General features: G+C 41.0%; 3 protein-coding genes, 1 non-coding gene and 2 pseudogenes across 5 annotated transcripts; 3 read left to right on the top strand and 3 right to left on the bottom strand.

The window, feature by feature from the left end:
- Positions 1-1,605: 1,605 nt before the first annotated feature.
- Positions 1,606-2,534, bottom strand: LOC144653212 (histone H2B pseudogene; annotated as a pseudogene). Its single transcript, XR_013570702.1, has 2 exons — positions 2,311-2,534; positions 1,606-2,110 (listed from the first exon to the last, which is right to left on the bottom strand). The product of XR_013570702.1 is annotated as a histone H2B pseudogene (transcript).
- LOC144653211 (histone H2A-like) lies at positions 2,433-2,863 on the top strand. Its single transcript, XM_078513154.1, has one exon. It carries the CDS (start codon positions 2,433-2,435, stop codon positions 2,811-2,813), a length of 381 nt encoding a protein of 126 aa, XP_078369280.1. The 3' UTR covers positions 2,814-2,863.
- A 59-nt stretch (positions 2,864-2,922) lies between these two features.
- On the bottom strand, positions 2,923-4,235 carry LOC144653213 (histone H4). The gene has a single exon (XM_078513155.1). The coding sequence runs from the start codon at positions 4,233-4,235 to the stop codon at positions 3,924-3,926; it is 312 nt and encodes a 103-aa protein (XP_078369281.1). The 3' UTR covers positions 2,923-3,923.
- A 510-nt stretch (positions 4,236-4,745) lies between these two features.
- On the top strand, positions 4,746-5,156 carry LOC144653214 (histone H3, embryonic-like). Its single transcript, XM_078513156.1, is given in 3 exon segments — positions 4,746-4,853; positions 4,855-4,878; positions 5,004-5,156. Coding segments are annotated over 3 exon segments (285 nt in total).
- A 1,986-nt stretch (positions 5,157-7,142) lies between these two features.
- Positions 7,143-7,214, top strand: Trnad-guc (transfer RNA aspartic acid (anticodon GUC)). The gene has a single exon. It is a non-coding gene; the product is annotated as a tRNA-Asp (tRNA).
- An 8,502-nt stretch (positions 7,215-15,716) lies between these two features.
- Positions 15,717-16,454, bottom strand: part of LOC144655060 (putative skeletal organic matrix protein 5 pseudogene) — a 2,859-nt pseudogene continuing 2,121 nt past the window's right edge.

Genomic DNA, 16,454 nt, shown 5'->3' with positions numbered 1-16,454 from the left:
AAATAGAAACCGTCAGCGAAGCCAATATTTCGAAAGGCAACGTCCTTGTTTACCCAGAGTCATTACTTGTAAGGCCCTGAAGAAGAAAGGCATTTCACTGATCGATTACGAGAAATCGAAATTATATTCTCCTTTATAGAGCGAATAAAGAGGATATATACACCCTTTCGGCCTTCTTTTTATGTCCCTCTGGCCTCGTCAGCATGTGTTCAGATTTACTCGGCCAGTGGGCACATGATATATTGCTTTGAGTGGTGTATAGATTAAAGATTATATCTGTCCTGATTTAAGAAAACAAGGCCCCAGGAACTGCCTGGGGCCAGCAACTCTCTTAGCCCTCCCCTCCCTTCCTCCTGTGGATTTGAGAGAGCCCAGGGGCACTGCTAGGAAGTCTTCCCATGCTCGGTCACAGCTGAGCCCTCAGAGGTCTCAAGGCTTCTGAGCCAGCCCTCAAAAAACCAAAAGCCAGGAGCAGTCCTGACCACATTTCAAAGCAAAGTCTTTGAAGAAAACAAGCCAAAAACCTGACTTTAGCCACCCCCCAGCCGGATTGCAATTCAACAGCTGACCCAGGGCTCCCTAGGGTTGTTAGGTCAGGGCCCCAGCTAGCTGCCCATGCCCCACGGGGTCGGTGACGTTGCCCCCCCCCCCCTCAAATTTCTCGGGCCGCAAAGGAGTCCACGTTTTGTCAAATCCAGACAGATATATACCTTATTACATGAAATTTTGGCGTCACGTTAATTTAGCGATTTTAAAAATCCGTATTTAGCGACACTTTAATTTGGCGATTTTTCGTAAATTTTGCAACATAAGTCACTTAATTTTAGCGATTTTACAAGCTGAAACTATTTTGCGAATTAAGGTAAGGTATTCAAAACTTTTGCGAACAATAGAACATGTAAAAAAATTATTATCGTTTGTTTCATGATGTGCGTGTCACTTGGTGATTCAATCACATGACTACACTTTGTCTTCTACTGACCAGATGACTGAAATGTATACACGTAGACATCCGATCCGTCATAATCGACCGTAAAATAGCGTGATCGTGTGGGACGGACCAGATGGCGGAATTTCATATTATACTCACTTTAATTTAGCGATGATTTAAATTTAGCGACACTTAATTTTGGTGCATTTTAATTTAGATCGGTGACAGTCGGGATTTTGAAAACGGAGAAGACCCTGGGACGAGGTTGTATTATGCTCTGACCAGCCATTTTTTGAGTGTCGGTTTGTTGGTACTTTCGTATTTATCTGCGGTTTACGGTCGTGGAAGAATAAAATACCGTATTTTCTCGATTAAACGCCGGGTCTCCACAGTGAAGTTGTAAATAAGCCCCTCAAGCATTTATTCGAGGTGAAGAATGCTTTAGGCAAAGTGGCCAAAATATATGGCTGTCAAAAAAAAAGAATGAAAACCCTTGGTTTTTAAACATCGGGCTTAAATAAACTGCAGGATTCGAATAAACGCCGGCTCCGTCAGGCCAAGTTTGAAATAAACGCCGGGGGCGTTTAATTGAGAAAATACGGTATGGCGGTTTGCGGCACATTCGGAGAAAGAGGGGCAGTTTCAACTAAGCCCAAATATAAATATTGCGGAATTGTATTAAGAATACTGAAACTAAACAACGCTTCGCTTGTAAGATAGCGAACTGTATTGGTCATTGACTTTTATACCATTTGGTGGCTCCTAAAGGAGCCGTTTGTTTTGGCGGGAAACCCACAAAGTGAGTTTACTTGCTGCTGGTGTACTTGGTCACAGCCTTGGTTCCTTCACTGACGGCGTGTTTGGCCAGTTCACCGGGTAGAAGCAGCCTGATGGCGGTCTGGATCTCGCGGGAGCTGATGGTTGATTTCTTGTTGTAGTGGGCAAGGCGGGACGCTTCGGTGGCGATGCGCTCGAAGATGTCGTTTACGAACGAGTTCATGATGCCCATGGCTTTGCTGGAGATACCAGTGTCGGGGTGGACTTGCTTCAACACCTTGTAGATGTAGATAGCATAGCTTTCCTTTCTCTTTCCCCTTCTCTTCTTCTTTCCTTCAGCCGAGGCCTTTGCCTTACCGGCTTTCTTCTCGCCTTTCTTTCCTGCTACTTTGGGTGCCATGTCTGTAGATCAGAATGGATTTGAATGAAGGAAGGATGATGCATCTTGGTATTTATAATAAAATTTATAAAGGATCAATTACCATACGGATCGAAATTCTCGATTACTGATTGGCTATTCTAGCATAAATGACCTTCAAGGTCATATTATTTTGCATGTGCTTTGTTTATACCAGTAATGCCACATGGAGTCTTTGTTTTACCTTGTCAAATGGAAAGCTCTGATTGGCGTATTTCGATCCTCCACACTTGAATAACGGCACATAAAATTCGGCGCGCATTTCAATTTTCTCAGAAACTATTCGTGAGTTTTACACTTCCAATCATGTCTGGTCGCGGTAAAGGAAAAGCAAAGGGCACCAAGTCCAAGACCCGCTCATCCCGAGCAGGGCTTCAATTCCCAGTTGGTCGTATCCATCGTCTTCTCCGCAAAGGCAACTATGGTGAGCGTGTTGGCGCCGGTGCTCCAGTGTACTTGGCTGCCGTGCTCGAGTATTTGAGTGCTGAGATCCTCGAGTTGGCGGGCAACGCTGCTCGTGACAACAAGAAGACCAGAATCATCCCCCGTCACCTTCAGCTGGCTGTCCGAAATGACGAGGAGTTGAACAAACTGCTCGCCGGTGTCACCATCGCACAGGGAGGTGTTCTTCCCAACATACAGGCTGTACTTCTGCCGAAGAAGACAGAGAAGAAACCTAAAGCCTAAACAAGCTTCTACTCACAAAAACGGCTCCTTTAGGAGCCACCAAATGTCATAAAAGTCACGATCAACAAAAAGAGTTACTCTTTTAACAGCTTTTTACTTTATTTCCTTTAGACATACACCACTGTTATACATCGCACCGGCATATAGCCAATGATCCGGATTTTTGAATCCGAATGATAGAGTACTTTTGCTCAGTCGTCAATATTGCGGCATTACCGATAGATCTGAGTCTCTCCGAGTGCAAAAGTCCCGGGGAAAAGTAGGCAAACCACCCCCAATTTTACAATTTACTGCCTTTCTATCGTAGCTTTCCGCTATGCGGCTTTTTAAAAAAACTTGAGCCTGTCCTTTCCCACCGTTAAAATTATACCGGGCTAATTTATTCAGTCGTTGTGTCATTATATCTAAACAAATGCAAATTGAAATCCAGTTAGCTTTTGTTCTTTATTAAGGTAATATATTCCAGTGCGCGCGGGATATGCTGACGTAAAAGAGGCGCCAACTTGAAAATTCGACCGTTTTGACGGTTTATAACGAACTCACTTTCCGCTAATTTTTATTTTTATTTTTTTTAGGTCTCTCGATTTCGGCGAAATTTTACTTTCACTAACCTGATGAAAAAGTTTCTTGTTAATTATTTTCTTGTGCCCATTGCAAAAGACAAAAAGAATCCCAGCTATTTTTCTTAATGTAATACACAGCATGTTTGAAGTAAGACGCGCCGCTAGCGAGTTCATATTTGGCCCTCACACGAGAACGTAGCCTGCGAGCTGGCTCACCTTTCGGTTCCAAGAGCTGCGAAACCGCGAGAGCGAGTCTAGCGAAGCGCATTTGCAATATCCGAATGAATTTGCAGCTGCACCTTATATCTCAATTTTTACTTTACTACTTGTCAAGCTAGCATGCCTGTATATTTTTTGATCTTACGACCATGCTACAATCCGCACACGAGTCACAAGCCGTCAAAATAACTTATTTACTTACGAGGACACGACTTTCTATCGGTATTTCATGAAAGCTTATATAGCAAGGGGAGAGAACTATTGGTCATGACTTTAGCGAGATTTGGTGGCTCCTAAAGGAGCCGTTTGTTTGTGATGGCAGTGCAGTCTAACCGCCAAATCCGTACAGAGTACGGCCTTGTCGTTTCAGAGCGTACACAACATCCATTGCTGTCACTGTCTTTCTCTTGGCGTGCTCGGTGTACGTCACAGCATCACGGATCACGTTCTCGAGGAAAACTTTGAGAACACCACGAGTCTCCTCGTAGATCAGGCCAGAGATTCGCTTGACACCGCCACGGCGAGCAAGACGACGGATGGCTGGCTTGGTGATGCCTTGGATGTTATCACGAAGGATCTTTCGGTGACGCTTAGCGCCTCCTTTTCCTAGACCTTTGCCTCCTTTACCGCGACCAGACATGTTGATCACTACTTGTGTAACAGGATAACTAACTTCGCAAAGTTTTTTGCCTTTTATAGGGGCAAGAATGACCTCTCAGAAAACGTTCTTTTATTCCCCTCTGATTGGTTAAAAACAGACAACAGAGCCAAGGGTCAACTTAACACTGTTAATATTAGCATAATACATTTGACTACATTCTGAACACAGGACGCAGCAACTTATGTTTTGCAGGACGTATATTTGAAAAATAAGTGATAACGTTCCATAGACAACACTTACACATGGAATTTTTTGCAGTCCCATTCTAAACTGAATAATTGTAAAACTGAAATCTGTTTAATACCTCAGAAAATGTATCTTCAAGTTTCTTCGGATCGAAATATAACCAGAGATCCGTGAAATAATATACAGTTTTCATGCCGAACCAATCAAATTCCTTAGTTTTTAGCCAATCAGAAAGCAGCCCGCCAGGTATAAATCGATTACTTAGTTATTTCTCCACAATTGTTTACTTTGTCGTTATCAAAGATGGCACGTACCAAGCAAACTGCTCGTAAATCAACTGGTGGAAAAGCTCCACGAAAACAGCTCGCCACAAAGGCAGCTCGTAAGAGCGCTCCTGCCACCGGTGGAGTCAAGAAACCTCATCGTTACAGGCCTGGTACAGTCGCTCTTCGTGAGATCCGTCGTTACCAGAAGTCCACCGAGCTGCTGATCCGCAAGCTGCCCTTCCAGCGTCTTGTGCGAGAAATCGCTCAGGATTTCAAGACCGATCTGCGTTTTCAGAGTTCTGCTGTGATGGCTCTCCAAGAAGCTAGCGAGGCTTACCTTGTTGGTCTGTTTGAAGACACCAACTTGTGCGCCATCCACGCCAAGCGCGTCACCATCATGCCCAAGGACATTCAGTTGGCACGCCGAATCCGCGGAGAGCGAGCATAAAGTGGAAAACATCCCTCACAAAACAAACGGCTCCTTTAGGAGCCACCAAATCAATAAAAGCAATGACCAACTGGTTACTATGAATTATTCCAACACCTTTGTCCCCCACAAACACGAGCAATAAGATGAAAATCAATCTAAACATAGCTTGCGTTGCAGACGAACTCGGAGTCTTTCGGGGGTTTTAGTCCGTCTGCAACGCAGGCTATCTAAACCTGATAAACAGAATTATTTTCGCTGTTCACTTTATTCTCAATCAGGGCTCAAAATTGAAGCATTTTGTTATGACCGCTTTTCCTATTTCGAAGTGTAAAGACGTCAGCATCACTTTGTGGCGGTTTGGCGCGCGTTCTAACGGTCCATAACCTTGAGTATCTGGCAGACTGCGTTCTCCATAACATCACTACCATCCAGCAATTTCCCTACTTTGGACTCTGCTACATGCATGTTTATACCTACATAACATGAAGCTTTCACACCGGGAAAACTTGAATTGCACACCTGGCAATTTAAAAAAAATTGGCGGTCACGACATAAGAAATACTGTCATGTTTGGTTTAGTTTCGTACGTTTTCGAAAGGCTATTCTTAAGGTGATTCTGCAGTAGATCAACTGATTTTGGCGCAAACTAAATGCAAATTGCGCCAAATTGTTTGCAACGCGCTACAACAATGCCTGACCGCAGGTTCCGTTATTACAATGGAAGTGAACGAAGTGCATCAGTTTCAGTGTCATTTAAAATTAAACTGTTCCAGCGTACATTATTGCAAGCAAATTCGTATAAACAGATGACAAGGAACATATTGAAGATAAATTTGTGCTGTTATCAGCCTGGTCAGTCAGTCCTTTTTTGATTATTGGCAACGATCGGCGAAATGCAACAAGTATTAATCACTGTTTATCTCATTGTTCGTCCCGCCAAGCCATCGAGAAGCACATCAAAGCCAACAACAAGGTTGGCGATGTCGGTCCGCACTTAAAAATGGCTTTGAAGCGAGGCGTCGCCAGTGGAAAACTGGTACACACTAAGGGAGTTGGCGCTTTAGGTTCCTTCAAGTTATCCAAGGTGGTTTCTGAAAAGAAACCGAAGAAGAAGCCTGCTGCAAAGAAGAAGCCGGCCACCAAACCAAAGAAGCCCGCCGCCAAAAAGGCAGCGAAGAAACCAGCGGCAAAGAAGGCTGCAAAGAAACCCGCGGCTAAAAAAACAGCAGCAAAGAAACCCGCAGCTAAAAAGCCGGCTGCAAAAAAGCCCGCAGTTAAAAAGCTCGCCAAGAAAGCAGCCAAGAATACCGGTCGTCTTTTGAGTCCGTCTTGAGTCGACTGCTCAACACGGAGGGAATCATGGGAAGGATCATCTTTCGCGTCTTGCAATTTTCGCATAAGAGACGACTGGGGACGAGTCAGGCCAAGAAGCCTGCGCTGCAGCCAAGAAAAGCCCGACAAAGAAGTAAATTGGGCGCTTCTTAAATAAATAAAACGGCTCTTTTAGGAGCCACCACATACAAAAAAGTAATGACCAACGAAATACATGGCAAGAACAATTTTTAACTGCATTCTCCTGTTTACCTTTTGATGTTTTGTAAGCGATTTGTTGTTTTTGCTTGAAAGCTCGAAATCTACCATACCCCGCGGTATCCCTGTGCTTATTGGCAAAACTCACAGTCTATCTATTCCAGTCATATAAACCATCCCCCGTAAAATCATGCAAATAGTCAAAGTACAAGTAGGGCCTAGGGTTGACGCCAGGGTTTGGGATCAAATGTTTAAAAAGAAAATAGAAGCTAAGATTCAAGCGGGTTTTTTTATTTGTGAGAGATTTATCGAAAGAAGAAAGAAGTAAAATAACATATTTACCTGTATAAAAGCGCGCGTCCTTGCGCTTCACAGGACGGGTGACTTCGGCGGCTGGCGCTTTTGTCAAGTGCATTTTAGCGGAACAAAGGCAATGTATTGTTATATAAATTCCGTTCCAGTTAGATGTGTGCTTCCTCGGTAGTATAGTGGTGAGTATCCCCGCCTGTCACGCGGGAGACCGGGGTTCGATTCCCCGCCGGGGAGACAGGAAGCTTTTTTAGTTTTTCTTTTTTTTTCTTTGTTCTTTTAACGATTATTTTTTGTCAAATTAATGTTTACTTACAATTTAAAATTGACAAAATTTTTTAAAACTCTTTTTCTGATTATAATGCCAACCTGATGTATTTTGGTGAAAAGACAGCAATTCTGTCCTCGCAATGGCTAACTATAAATTAAAATATTATCATTGTTTGGAAGTTAACAGTTTTTATTATATGGCTACTGTCGGCGCTCGTGGCTGCTGGCGGGCTTCTTGTGCCGGGCCTCGCTCGCGGTTTTTGGTGTGGTAGCTACTGCGAGGGGGCACATGCTGACTACGGCATGCATTCTTTGTTGGCGACGGGACCCACAGGAGCGGGCGGCCTCCGGGTCCCTCTCTTTTTTGTGTGCTGGCCATTTAACTTCCCGCCGTCGTCCTCTAGCCCGACCTGATGTTGCCTCGCTGTCGCTCGGTCATACATCAGGCCTCGTCTGAGTCCCCTGTTACTCCTCTCGGTAATAAGTAGTATATATTCTCTCCAATCATGGGCTCCTGCTCCAATCCATTTTTTTTTTGGAAAACAAAAAGAAACTTCAGTTTTGGTCCATAATGAAAGTGATTTGGAAATAAATTGAATTCGTTTAAGCTAGTAATCTGTTTTCGTTCTTCAGACACTAATATTTAACAAATAAAGAAGCCTAAGCCATGTTTTATACTGTCATAAAACACGACGGGCATTTGAGAACACGAGGGAAATGTAGAAAACATGAGCCGCAGGCGAATGTTTTCTACATTTCTCGAGTGTTCTCAAATGCCCGGAGTGTTTTATGACAGTATAAAACATGGCTTAGGCTTCTTTCTTTGCTTTATGATATAGATTTTAGACACCGCGAGTGAAAAGTTTAATTAAAAATATGTACAACAAGAGCGAGTAAACAAAGATAAAAAGCAGAAAATAGTTTACGGGAAGACCAGAAAACTGACACAATTTCATTCAGTATTCGACGTAAAATAAGGCTAAGCATTTCAGGTAAGTTTGTTACCTTTTAATCTTGATCTTGTCTTTTTGAACTTCGATAAACTTCACCGACTGCACCGAGTGCAATTTCGTCTCAGCATAATATAGTAGTCTCGATGACATCCGTCCCTTGCTTCGTTCGACTTGAACAAGGCGTATAATTTCCAGAAAAGCTATTGCTTTGGATATTCCCGTAAACCTTAATTGTTGTCACAATCAAGTTCCAGCATGAATAGACGATTTAAGAGGAGATTGTCGAAGAAAATCTTCGAAAGAAAACTCTCTCGCTCGCTTTCCTTGCGAGTTTCATTCAACTCAAGCAGTGGACACCGCGCCACAATTTTTCCCGCCTCACTTCGTTTACATCAAAATGAAATGTCCAGTGGATTTATACTTAAAAAGGAATTTAATAAAACAATATTCCATTCGCCCTTGCTGGATACGAGTGGTTATAGCCAACGAACAGTCAACGACGCGCGAAGCACTCGCGGAAAGCTGACGAAAAACAATAAAACATGATTTTTCTATGTTTTACACTCTGATAAAACATAGGTTTTTAGCCAATCAGAGCGCGCGTAGACTCCTATCTATATTATAATGTCAAATATATCGATTTGGCAAATTTTAAAAGAGCATTGCATGCATCACACAGAGGAACGAATAAAGTCAGTTTGTGCTATTGGACATACGTATAGCGTGCGAACGACCTTGCAAACACATTTTTATCTAGCGAGCGCCATCTTGGATTCGTACTCGGGAGAGGATTGGGGACAGAGGAGAAGGGAGTTGGAGCGAGGCTTTGTACAGCACCTGAGGATGGAAACTCCGTCGTCATTTTACAGCTACTGGTTATAAACTCGTTTACTTTTACAACGGTCACTTTGTTTCGAAAAACTAAATTTTACACCTAGTCAGCTCTGTACTGCATGTTTGCTGAATTGTACAGAGCAACAAGGTGGTTCTAACTGTCAGGTCTGTATAGAACACTCTCAGGTCGAATACTTTTTATCATGCTTCATAAAGTAGCCTAAAGTAGCTTCTTTTTTTTATGTAAACTATTAATTTTGATTACATGAAGTGTATTACATAGATTGGCCTAGATTGGGTGTTGGGTGATGTCATGACAGGAGCCCATGACCATAGGCTTAACAACAACAACAACAAGCTTTATTTGCATGACTATAAATACATACAGTATTGCAAAAGCATAAAACGTAACTAAAAAGAATCTTTTAACAATTATAATCATGGTGAATAGCAAAAAAACGTGTGTGTTATATCACTAACATTCTATAGAAGATTATTTCGTAAAGATAAGCATCTCACAATGAACTTCATATTAATATAATAATTATCAGGGTGCCTGGCCATGATTTGTACTGAAGTGTCCTTGAAGTATTGAGTATTATTTATATACCTTATTACATGAAATTTTCGCGACACGTTAATTTCGCGAATTTCGCGATTCCAAAATAATCGCAAAATTAAAGTGACGTGAACAATAAGTGTCGCGAACATAACATGACGCGAAATTTAAGTGACTCACATTATGTCAATAATCAAGAAGAATAAGTCTAGTATGGTGGCCGACATCTGCCATTCGAAAAAACGACATATGAATTATTTTTTTACGATAAAAATATTGTAAAAATCATTTGTGTTTTTGAGTTTGAAACAAAAATAAAAACGTTCTTATTTTAAAATCAAAATAAAAGTAAAAGTAAAACAAAAGAAAAATCATTGTAAAAGTAAAATTAATATATTCATGGCCGAAAACTGCCCTTCAAATTTTTTTTTTTTTCATGGCCGAAAACTGCCGTTCAAATTTTTTTTTTCATGGCCGAAAACTGCCGTTCAATTTTTTTTTTCTTCATGGCCGAAAACTGCCGTTCAAATTTTTTTTTTCATGGCCGAAAACTGCCGTTCCAAATTTTTTATTTCATGGCCGAAAACTGCCGTTCAAAATTTTTTTTTTTTCATGGCCGGAAGAGGCCGTTCAAAATTTTTTTTTCCATGGTCGATAGCTGCCGTCATATAGATTTGGAACGTTCATCCACCATGGGGTAACCACCACGCAGTGTACCTACCATGGGATGAACCACCACACAATGCACCGGAACCACCACACAGTGCACCAAAAGGACTGGGCACCACAAAGGACACACTTCGCGTGACAATGAGGAAAAACATGGCATGAGAGACATATAGCTGCGTTGTTTCTTGTCTAGTATTTCGTAATTAGCATTTATTATGTTCTAGTATCGTAATATTTCCATAATAAATATAGCTGAAAATCAGCGTTAGTTAGTTCACGTTGTTGTCTGCCAACAGGTTTTTCGTCTGTGCTCGATCGGGTCTGTTTGATTCTTTCATCATCCATCCGCTTCAGTCAACGGACTTTTATAAAACATGAAATAATGTTCTGAGATGGCGGTAGGATCGAACCATGGTTTTGTCTAAACTATAGTGGCATATACAACAGTGAACACGTAAAAAAGCCCACAGACTTGCACTGTATAGTCAGTATTAAAGTGATATGTCCACGGCACACATATCGGAACGCGATTCTTGTATATTTGACTATGCAGGGCCGTAACCAGACTTGGCCATAGACGAGGCAAGATCTCGCTAGGGGGCTCAGGGGGCACGCACTCCAAAAAAGTTTGAAATCTAGAAGCTCTGAAACCCTTAAAGAGACATTTTTCATGAGGTATTTCTTGAGAAAAATCAATCTTGTTCAACTGGGGATTATTTTCCCAACAAAACATATTTTGGATAAAAAGTTTGGGTAAAAATCTAGACGAGGCAAGTGCCTCGTCTTGCCTCTTGCTACTCCGCAGTAGTTACGGCCCTGCTATGAGGTGTCCACCATAGCAACAGGCCATTCTTAAAACAATAAAGTCAGTTCGTTAAACATTTGCGTGGACTGGTGGATCGCGTGCCTGAAGCTGCATGGTTTTTAACAGGGCGCCCCTTTCAACATGTGGTCGGGCAAATCGCCCAGCAACTCTAGCGTTTCTAGCCAAGAGGAAAATGAAGTAAGTCATTCGTATAGCTTATTTTAATGCGATAGGTGACATCAATATTTGGTGGTGATTTGCAACACTGATACTTTTTTGGCGGTCAAAAACATTTTGTGTGTAAAATAATCTCGTCCAATGTGAGACGGCTGTATGCTATTTTTCTGCTGTTTGAGAAATTATAAAAGCAATACAGAGCGCTCTTGATCCCAGATGCATGATTTAATGGTATTTTGCAGATTGTTAGCTGAAATAAATCACTTTTAAGAGGCTCTCAAGTAATAAATCTCATTTCGGTAATGTAGGAGGAAACGCGTTATTTCAGTTCGTGATCAAAAAATAACCACCCGTAAGAACAGAAAGTTGCAATTGGTTCGTTGATAAGAGATGCATCATAAATTCTAGATGTTTATTATATTTTTCTGTGCTCAGATGTAATGGCTCTTTAATTTACGAGACCGTGCACTAAATGAGACCTCGATTGCTCTCCCAGTACGCACTTAGTTGCCATTCTATAACGACAGCCCTCTAGCTGCTCTAGCTGCAAGAATTTCGGTCAACAGAGAATTCTTTAGTTCGTTTTTCTTTGTCAAAAATTAAGACCTAGAATTCACAATGATTTTATTGGGTACTTTATTTTTATCAGGAACAAACTATGCAACGTAATATATGGGATTTAAAGAACTTGTTTCTCTGGTCTTTCCGATTTTGTTTTCCAGATTCCGGATTCCGGTTTCCGGATTCCGGTTTCCGGTTCCGATTCCGGATTCCGGATTCCGGATTCCGTGTTTTAGGGTTGCCCATGGTAGACTATGGTACAAGAATGTCACACAACGAACAAGCCGGAGTATAAACCTAAACATCGAGCTCAAAAGTCTATATAGCGAGACGCTCGATCAAACTGAAACAATCAACATAAACTGACGCCTAACGTCTCTCTAAAACACTGAAGGTCACAGCTTTCTCGAAATAAAGCAATCTATGGCTATGTCATTCGTGATAAGAAACAACACACCTTTGCATTTAGAATGCAAGTGATCAACATCTTCACAGAAAACAGACGGAAAATTTAAGACCATTTCTTACCAGAGCGAACATTTTGAGAACTTAAAAATATTTTGTAAATATAAATGAGCCACTGCAATAGTAAGATTACGTTATATTGTAGCGTGACTTCTGATAAACGACATACGATACGCGGGAGTTAAAAGCTGCGAGAAAGGTCAAACGGTATTTTGTTGGGGTCTTTGTTCACAGCGGCCCTGTTTATTATAAGAATTAGAAATTTCTGTCTGCTAAATCTAATAGATCCCATCATATAAAATCAGTCTCTTTCGTTTATACATTGCAGTCTTCCATTCTAACTGCACGGGAGTATTTTGCTCTTGTGTTCTATGCGGCGATTTCTTGTAAAGTTAAATTTGAATTCTGTTCGTTTGTGCCAAACAGAATGAAAGATCCTGCCGATAGTCGTTCGATGAAAATCGATCATTTTAAAAGTCACATCATCGATTGGTCATCGATTTCCAATATCAATCGATTAATTGACATCGATTGATATCGATTAATATCGCTTATAATCGATTATTGGTTTCATCGATTTGTAAGGCCGGGTTGTCAGGAGGTTCACTGTGTGGTGGTTCCGCCGCGTGTTGGGTACACTGTGTAGTGGATGCCATGCGTCATTGGTGCACTGTGCGGTGGTTCACTGTGTGGTAGGTGCACTGCGTGGTGGTTCATTGTGTGGTGGGTGCACTGTATGGTAGGTACATTGTGTGGTGGTTCACCAGTGGTGGGTGCACTATGTGGTGGTTACGCTCTGGTGGGTAACGTTCCAAACCCTGCTCGCTGCCGTAGCGCAAGGGACTGGTACCCAGTTTGACGGTACAAAGATGGCGGCGTACCTGTACCTGCTCTATTGTTGCTATTGGCGAGATTTAGTTTTTGTTAAGTCCGACGTTTATTCTTCCTTTGATAAATTCGTTTTATTTAATTCAAGGGAATGTAAAATAATATTGCCAAGGAAATATAAATTGTGTCTTACTCAAAAACGCGAAATAAAAGTGATTGAAAATACAAAATTTTCGCAAAATCGCGAAATTTAAATGTCGCGAAATATGCGCACCCCAAAATCTCGAAATTAACGTGCCGCGAAAATTTCATGTAATAAAGTACGCTGTATCCCTCTCTGAGGCCCTGGCTCAATGCGTACAGCTAATGAATTAAGTAACGGTGGCACCGAAATGAGATGTTATATCTGCAGCTGAGACACAAAGACTTTTGCTTGCAATTGTGGAATTTCAAATCGACTGCAATAACAGTCTTGTCTTGTTTTAAACGTGTAATAAGAATAGTAAGTGTCAGTAATTTAAATGTACTACATTGTCATGTAAATGTTATCGTTTTGTAATGTGATATGATGTTTAAAAAAGACCAAAAAGCTCTTTATGTATTGGCCATGAAGTCTCAAATAACTGAAAATATTTTGTCGTGTTTTGCGTGTTGGCTTGGCGAAAACTCACTAACTTCCCTGGCATCTCCACAAATTTGAAAAAATTGCTATGGACTTTCTCTAAATTGGTGTTTGGTGTTTTCTAATTTTCACGTTCAATTAAAAATTGCATTATACAGACCGGACGACAATTAGATTTGACCTGACTGTAAAACCAATGGACCCAATAAATTTTTCAAAGTTTGATGTGTTTAAAACGGCTCAAAGACTATTTCGGCGGTTTTATCAAACCAAAATACTGTACAATAAGTACGTTGCTGAAATTTGAAAAAAATGTCAGTCAAGTATATCTGTCTTCCGGAAAAATGTATTCTCATATGAAAAATTCTGGTTTATACTGAAAGAAGCCGGGAATATAAAATACCTAACGAATAAAGAAAACCGAAAACAAAAATACTTGTCAAGAACATCGCGAAACGGCTTCATTCCAGTATCAACCTGTGCGGATTAATGACCATTAATCCGAATGGCGAAGCAATGTCGTTCCCAGGGTCTCTCCCTCCCCGCCCCCCAGAGCGAGAGAGATGGGGGGAGAGACCTTGGGAACGAGGTTAATAGCGAAGGTGCGGTAACACTGTCTGCCTGCCACTTACTTGCGATTTCATTACTTGCAAAAAAAATTTCAGGCGTTTAATTTTCAGACACTATTTATCTCATTTCGGATAAATTTCGAACAAAAATTTCGGACACTTTGCTGAAACATGCCGTGGCTGAAGTAAATTTACACAATTTTTCTGCACCCTCAAGGTTTTACATGCAGATACACCGACGCAAAAATAACATACTATCAAGCCGTTGCGTATCTCAAGCTGTGTCTCAACTAGAGTGCGCTCCACAAAGGAAACTAAAAGCTTTGGAGCTCAGAGTGGCTTAATAATATGCGACAAGATCTTTAAAAGGATTATCTGGTTCCAGTTGTTTAGTTACGGCTTCCACTATCTCTGCCATCTCAAAAACCCTCCCTGAGCTTGTCACGTCGGGTTTGTTTGTGTACATTAAACAGTTTTACTGTACTGTCAATATTACGGACGCTTAAAAATTTCGGATGGTTTTATTTTCAGACACTTTTTTGTCCGAAATTATAATCGGCCGAACTTTTTGTAAGTAATGTATTATTTTTATGGAATTTTGCCTTAAAACAATACTGAATGTGATGGGGGGGGGGGGGGGGGGGGGGGGGGGGGGGGGGGTGGTTGGGGGGGGGGAGGGTGGAGAGGAGAGAAAAAAAAAAAAAAAAACAAAAAAAAAAAAAAAAAAAAAAAAAAAAAAAAAAAATAAAAAAAAAGGAAAAAAAAAAAAAAAAAAAAAAAAAAAAAAAAGTTTTTTTTATAAATAAACCCGAGAAAATTTTTTTTTTCCCCCAAAAAAACCATAATTTTTTTATATTTACACAAAAAAAAAAAAAAATTTCAAAAAAAAAAAAAAAAAAAAAAAAACCCCCCAAAAAAAACCCCCCCCCCCCCCCGGGCACGAGACCGACGCAAAAAGGAAAGAGAACTGAAATGGCTTGAAACTATAGTCTACAAGATATGTAAATCCTCATGTTATCTAATAAGAGTTTATGAGAGCCGTAATATGGCCAAACATTAAGCCATTAGGCGTAAAAATTGAAAAATTTTAACCGTTAGCCATAAAATATTTAACCGTAACGACTAAGCCAAGAGGTTTAGCCAAGAAGTTCAGCCAGGAGTTTGACCTGAAACTTTACCGCATCGTGGAAATTAGCGGCAAAATAATTTTAAATAAAATAGGCTAGATTACTTTTTCACCCAGAATGGTCCAAAGGAAAGGTACGTTTTTTTTCTTGAGGAGGGAGTTTTTTAATTAAATTGCAAGGTAGGGCCAACCCTTTTTTGGAAAAAAAAATCCCCAGCTCCCCCCCCCCCCTAAGTAAAAACGTACCTTCCCTAATACCTAGGAATATATTTCACAACAATGCAAATTAACTTAAAACTTTTTACAACAATGGAAATACATTTTTAACACTTTTGTTAACTGTTACGGAAATAAATTAACCGTTAGTCGTAAAAAAGCCAAACTATTCACCGTTAATCATAAAAGTCACCATTCCATTGAGAGCCTCGTTTAAGGGTGCTGACTTCTTTTCATTGAACCAAGATGTATCCCATGGCTTTGATCATTTTGCCGCCGTTATCTGATGAGTGTGGCCCCAAGTTTCCACACGTGTTGGTGTTATCGATGTGTCCTCCCCCACCAAATCCCACTCTGGAATCACAAGTGCTGCATGCTGAAACGTCGTTACTAACGATACCAATTCTCGCTTTGGACGATCCTGCAGAACAACCAGGGTTAAATCCTTCGCGGTTACACCCAGTCTGCAACGTGCCTTGGGAACCAATCAGCGACTTCCACGTGTCACGACCTAACGAGGTCTCCCGGTATTGCCCGTCAGCGATCAGTGAGTACAAAGAGGATGCCTGCTTGTTGATGACAATGAATCTGATCTGGTCGCCGATCTTCATACCAAGACAAATCTTGGAGAAGGGTGTGTTCCAGTAGGTCGGTAGCTTTGTCTCCTCTGTATCAAACCCAGTCTTGCCTCCCAAAAGGTTGGAGACGTTTTTATCACTCCAGTACGTAGAGTCATAATGAAAAGTGTTCTGGGGGAGAATATAAAAGAAAACAGGTGTATGTATTATTACACCATTAAATTTAAAGCAAGTAATTATCCTTG

Source organism: Oculina patagonica, chromosome 5 (genome assembly GCF_052425735.1).
Source record: "Oculina patagonica isolate OP01 chromosome 5, crgOcupat, whole genome shotgun sequence".
In the NCBI taxonomy this organism is placed as follows: domain Eukaryota; kingdom Metazoa; phylum Cnidaria; class Anthozoa; order Scleractinia; family Oculinidae; genus Oculina; species Oculina patagonica.
Note: the sequence above shows the minus strand (reverse complement) of the source record. Positions and strands in the feature narration are given on the sequence as shown.

Bases quoted from the DNA above. Each gene is read 5' to 3' on its own strand.
- LOC144653211 (XM_078513154.1), top strand. From the start codon at position 2,433: ATGTCTGGTCGCGGTAAAGGAAAAGCAAAGGGCACCAAGTCCAAGACC.
- LOC144653213 (XM_078513155.1), bottom strand. From the start codon at position 4,235: ATGTCTGGTCGCGGTAAAGGAGGCAAAGGTCTAGGAAAAGGAGGCGCT.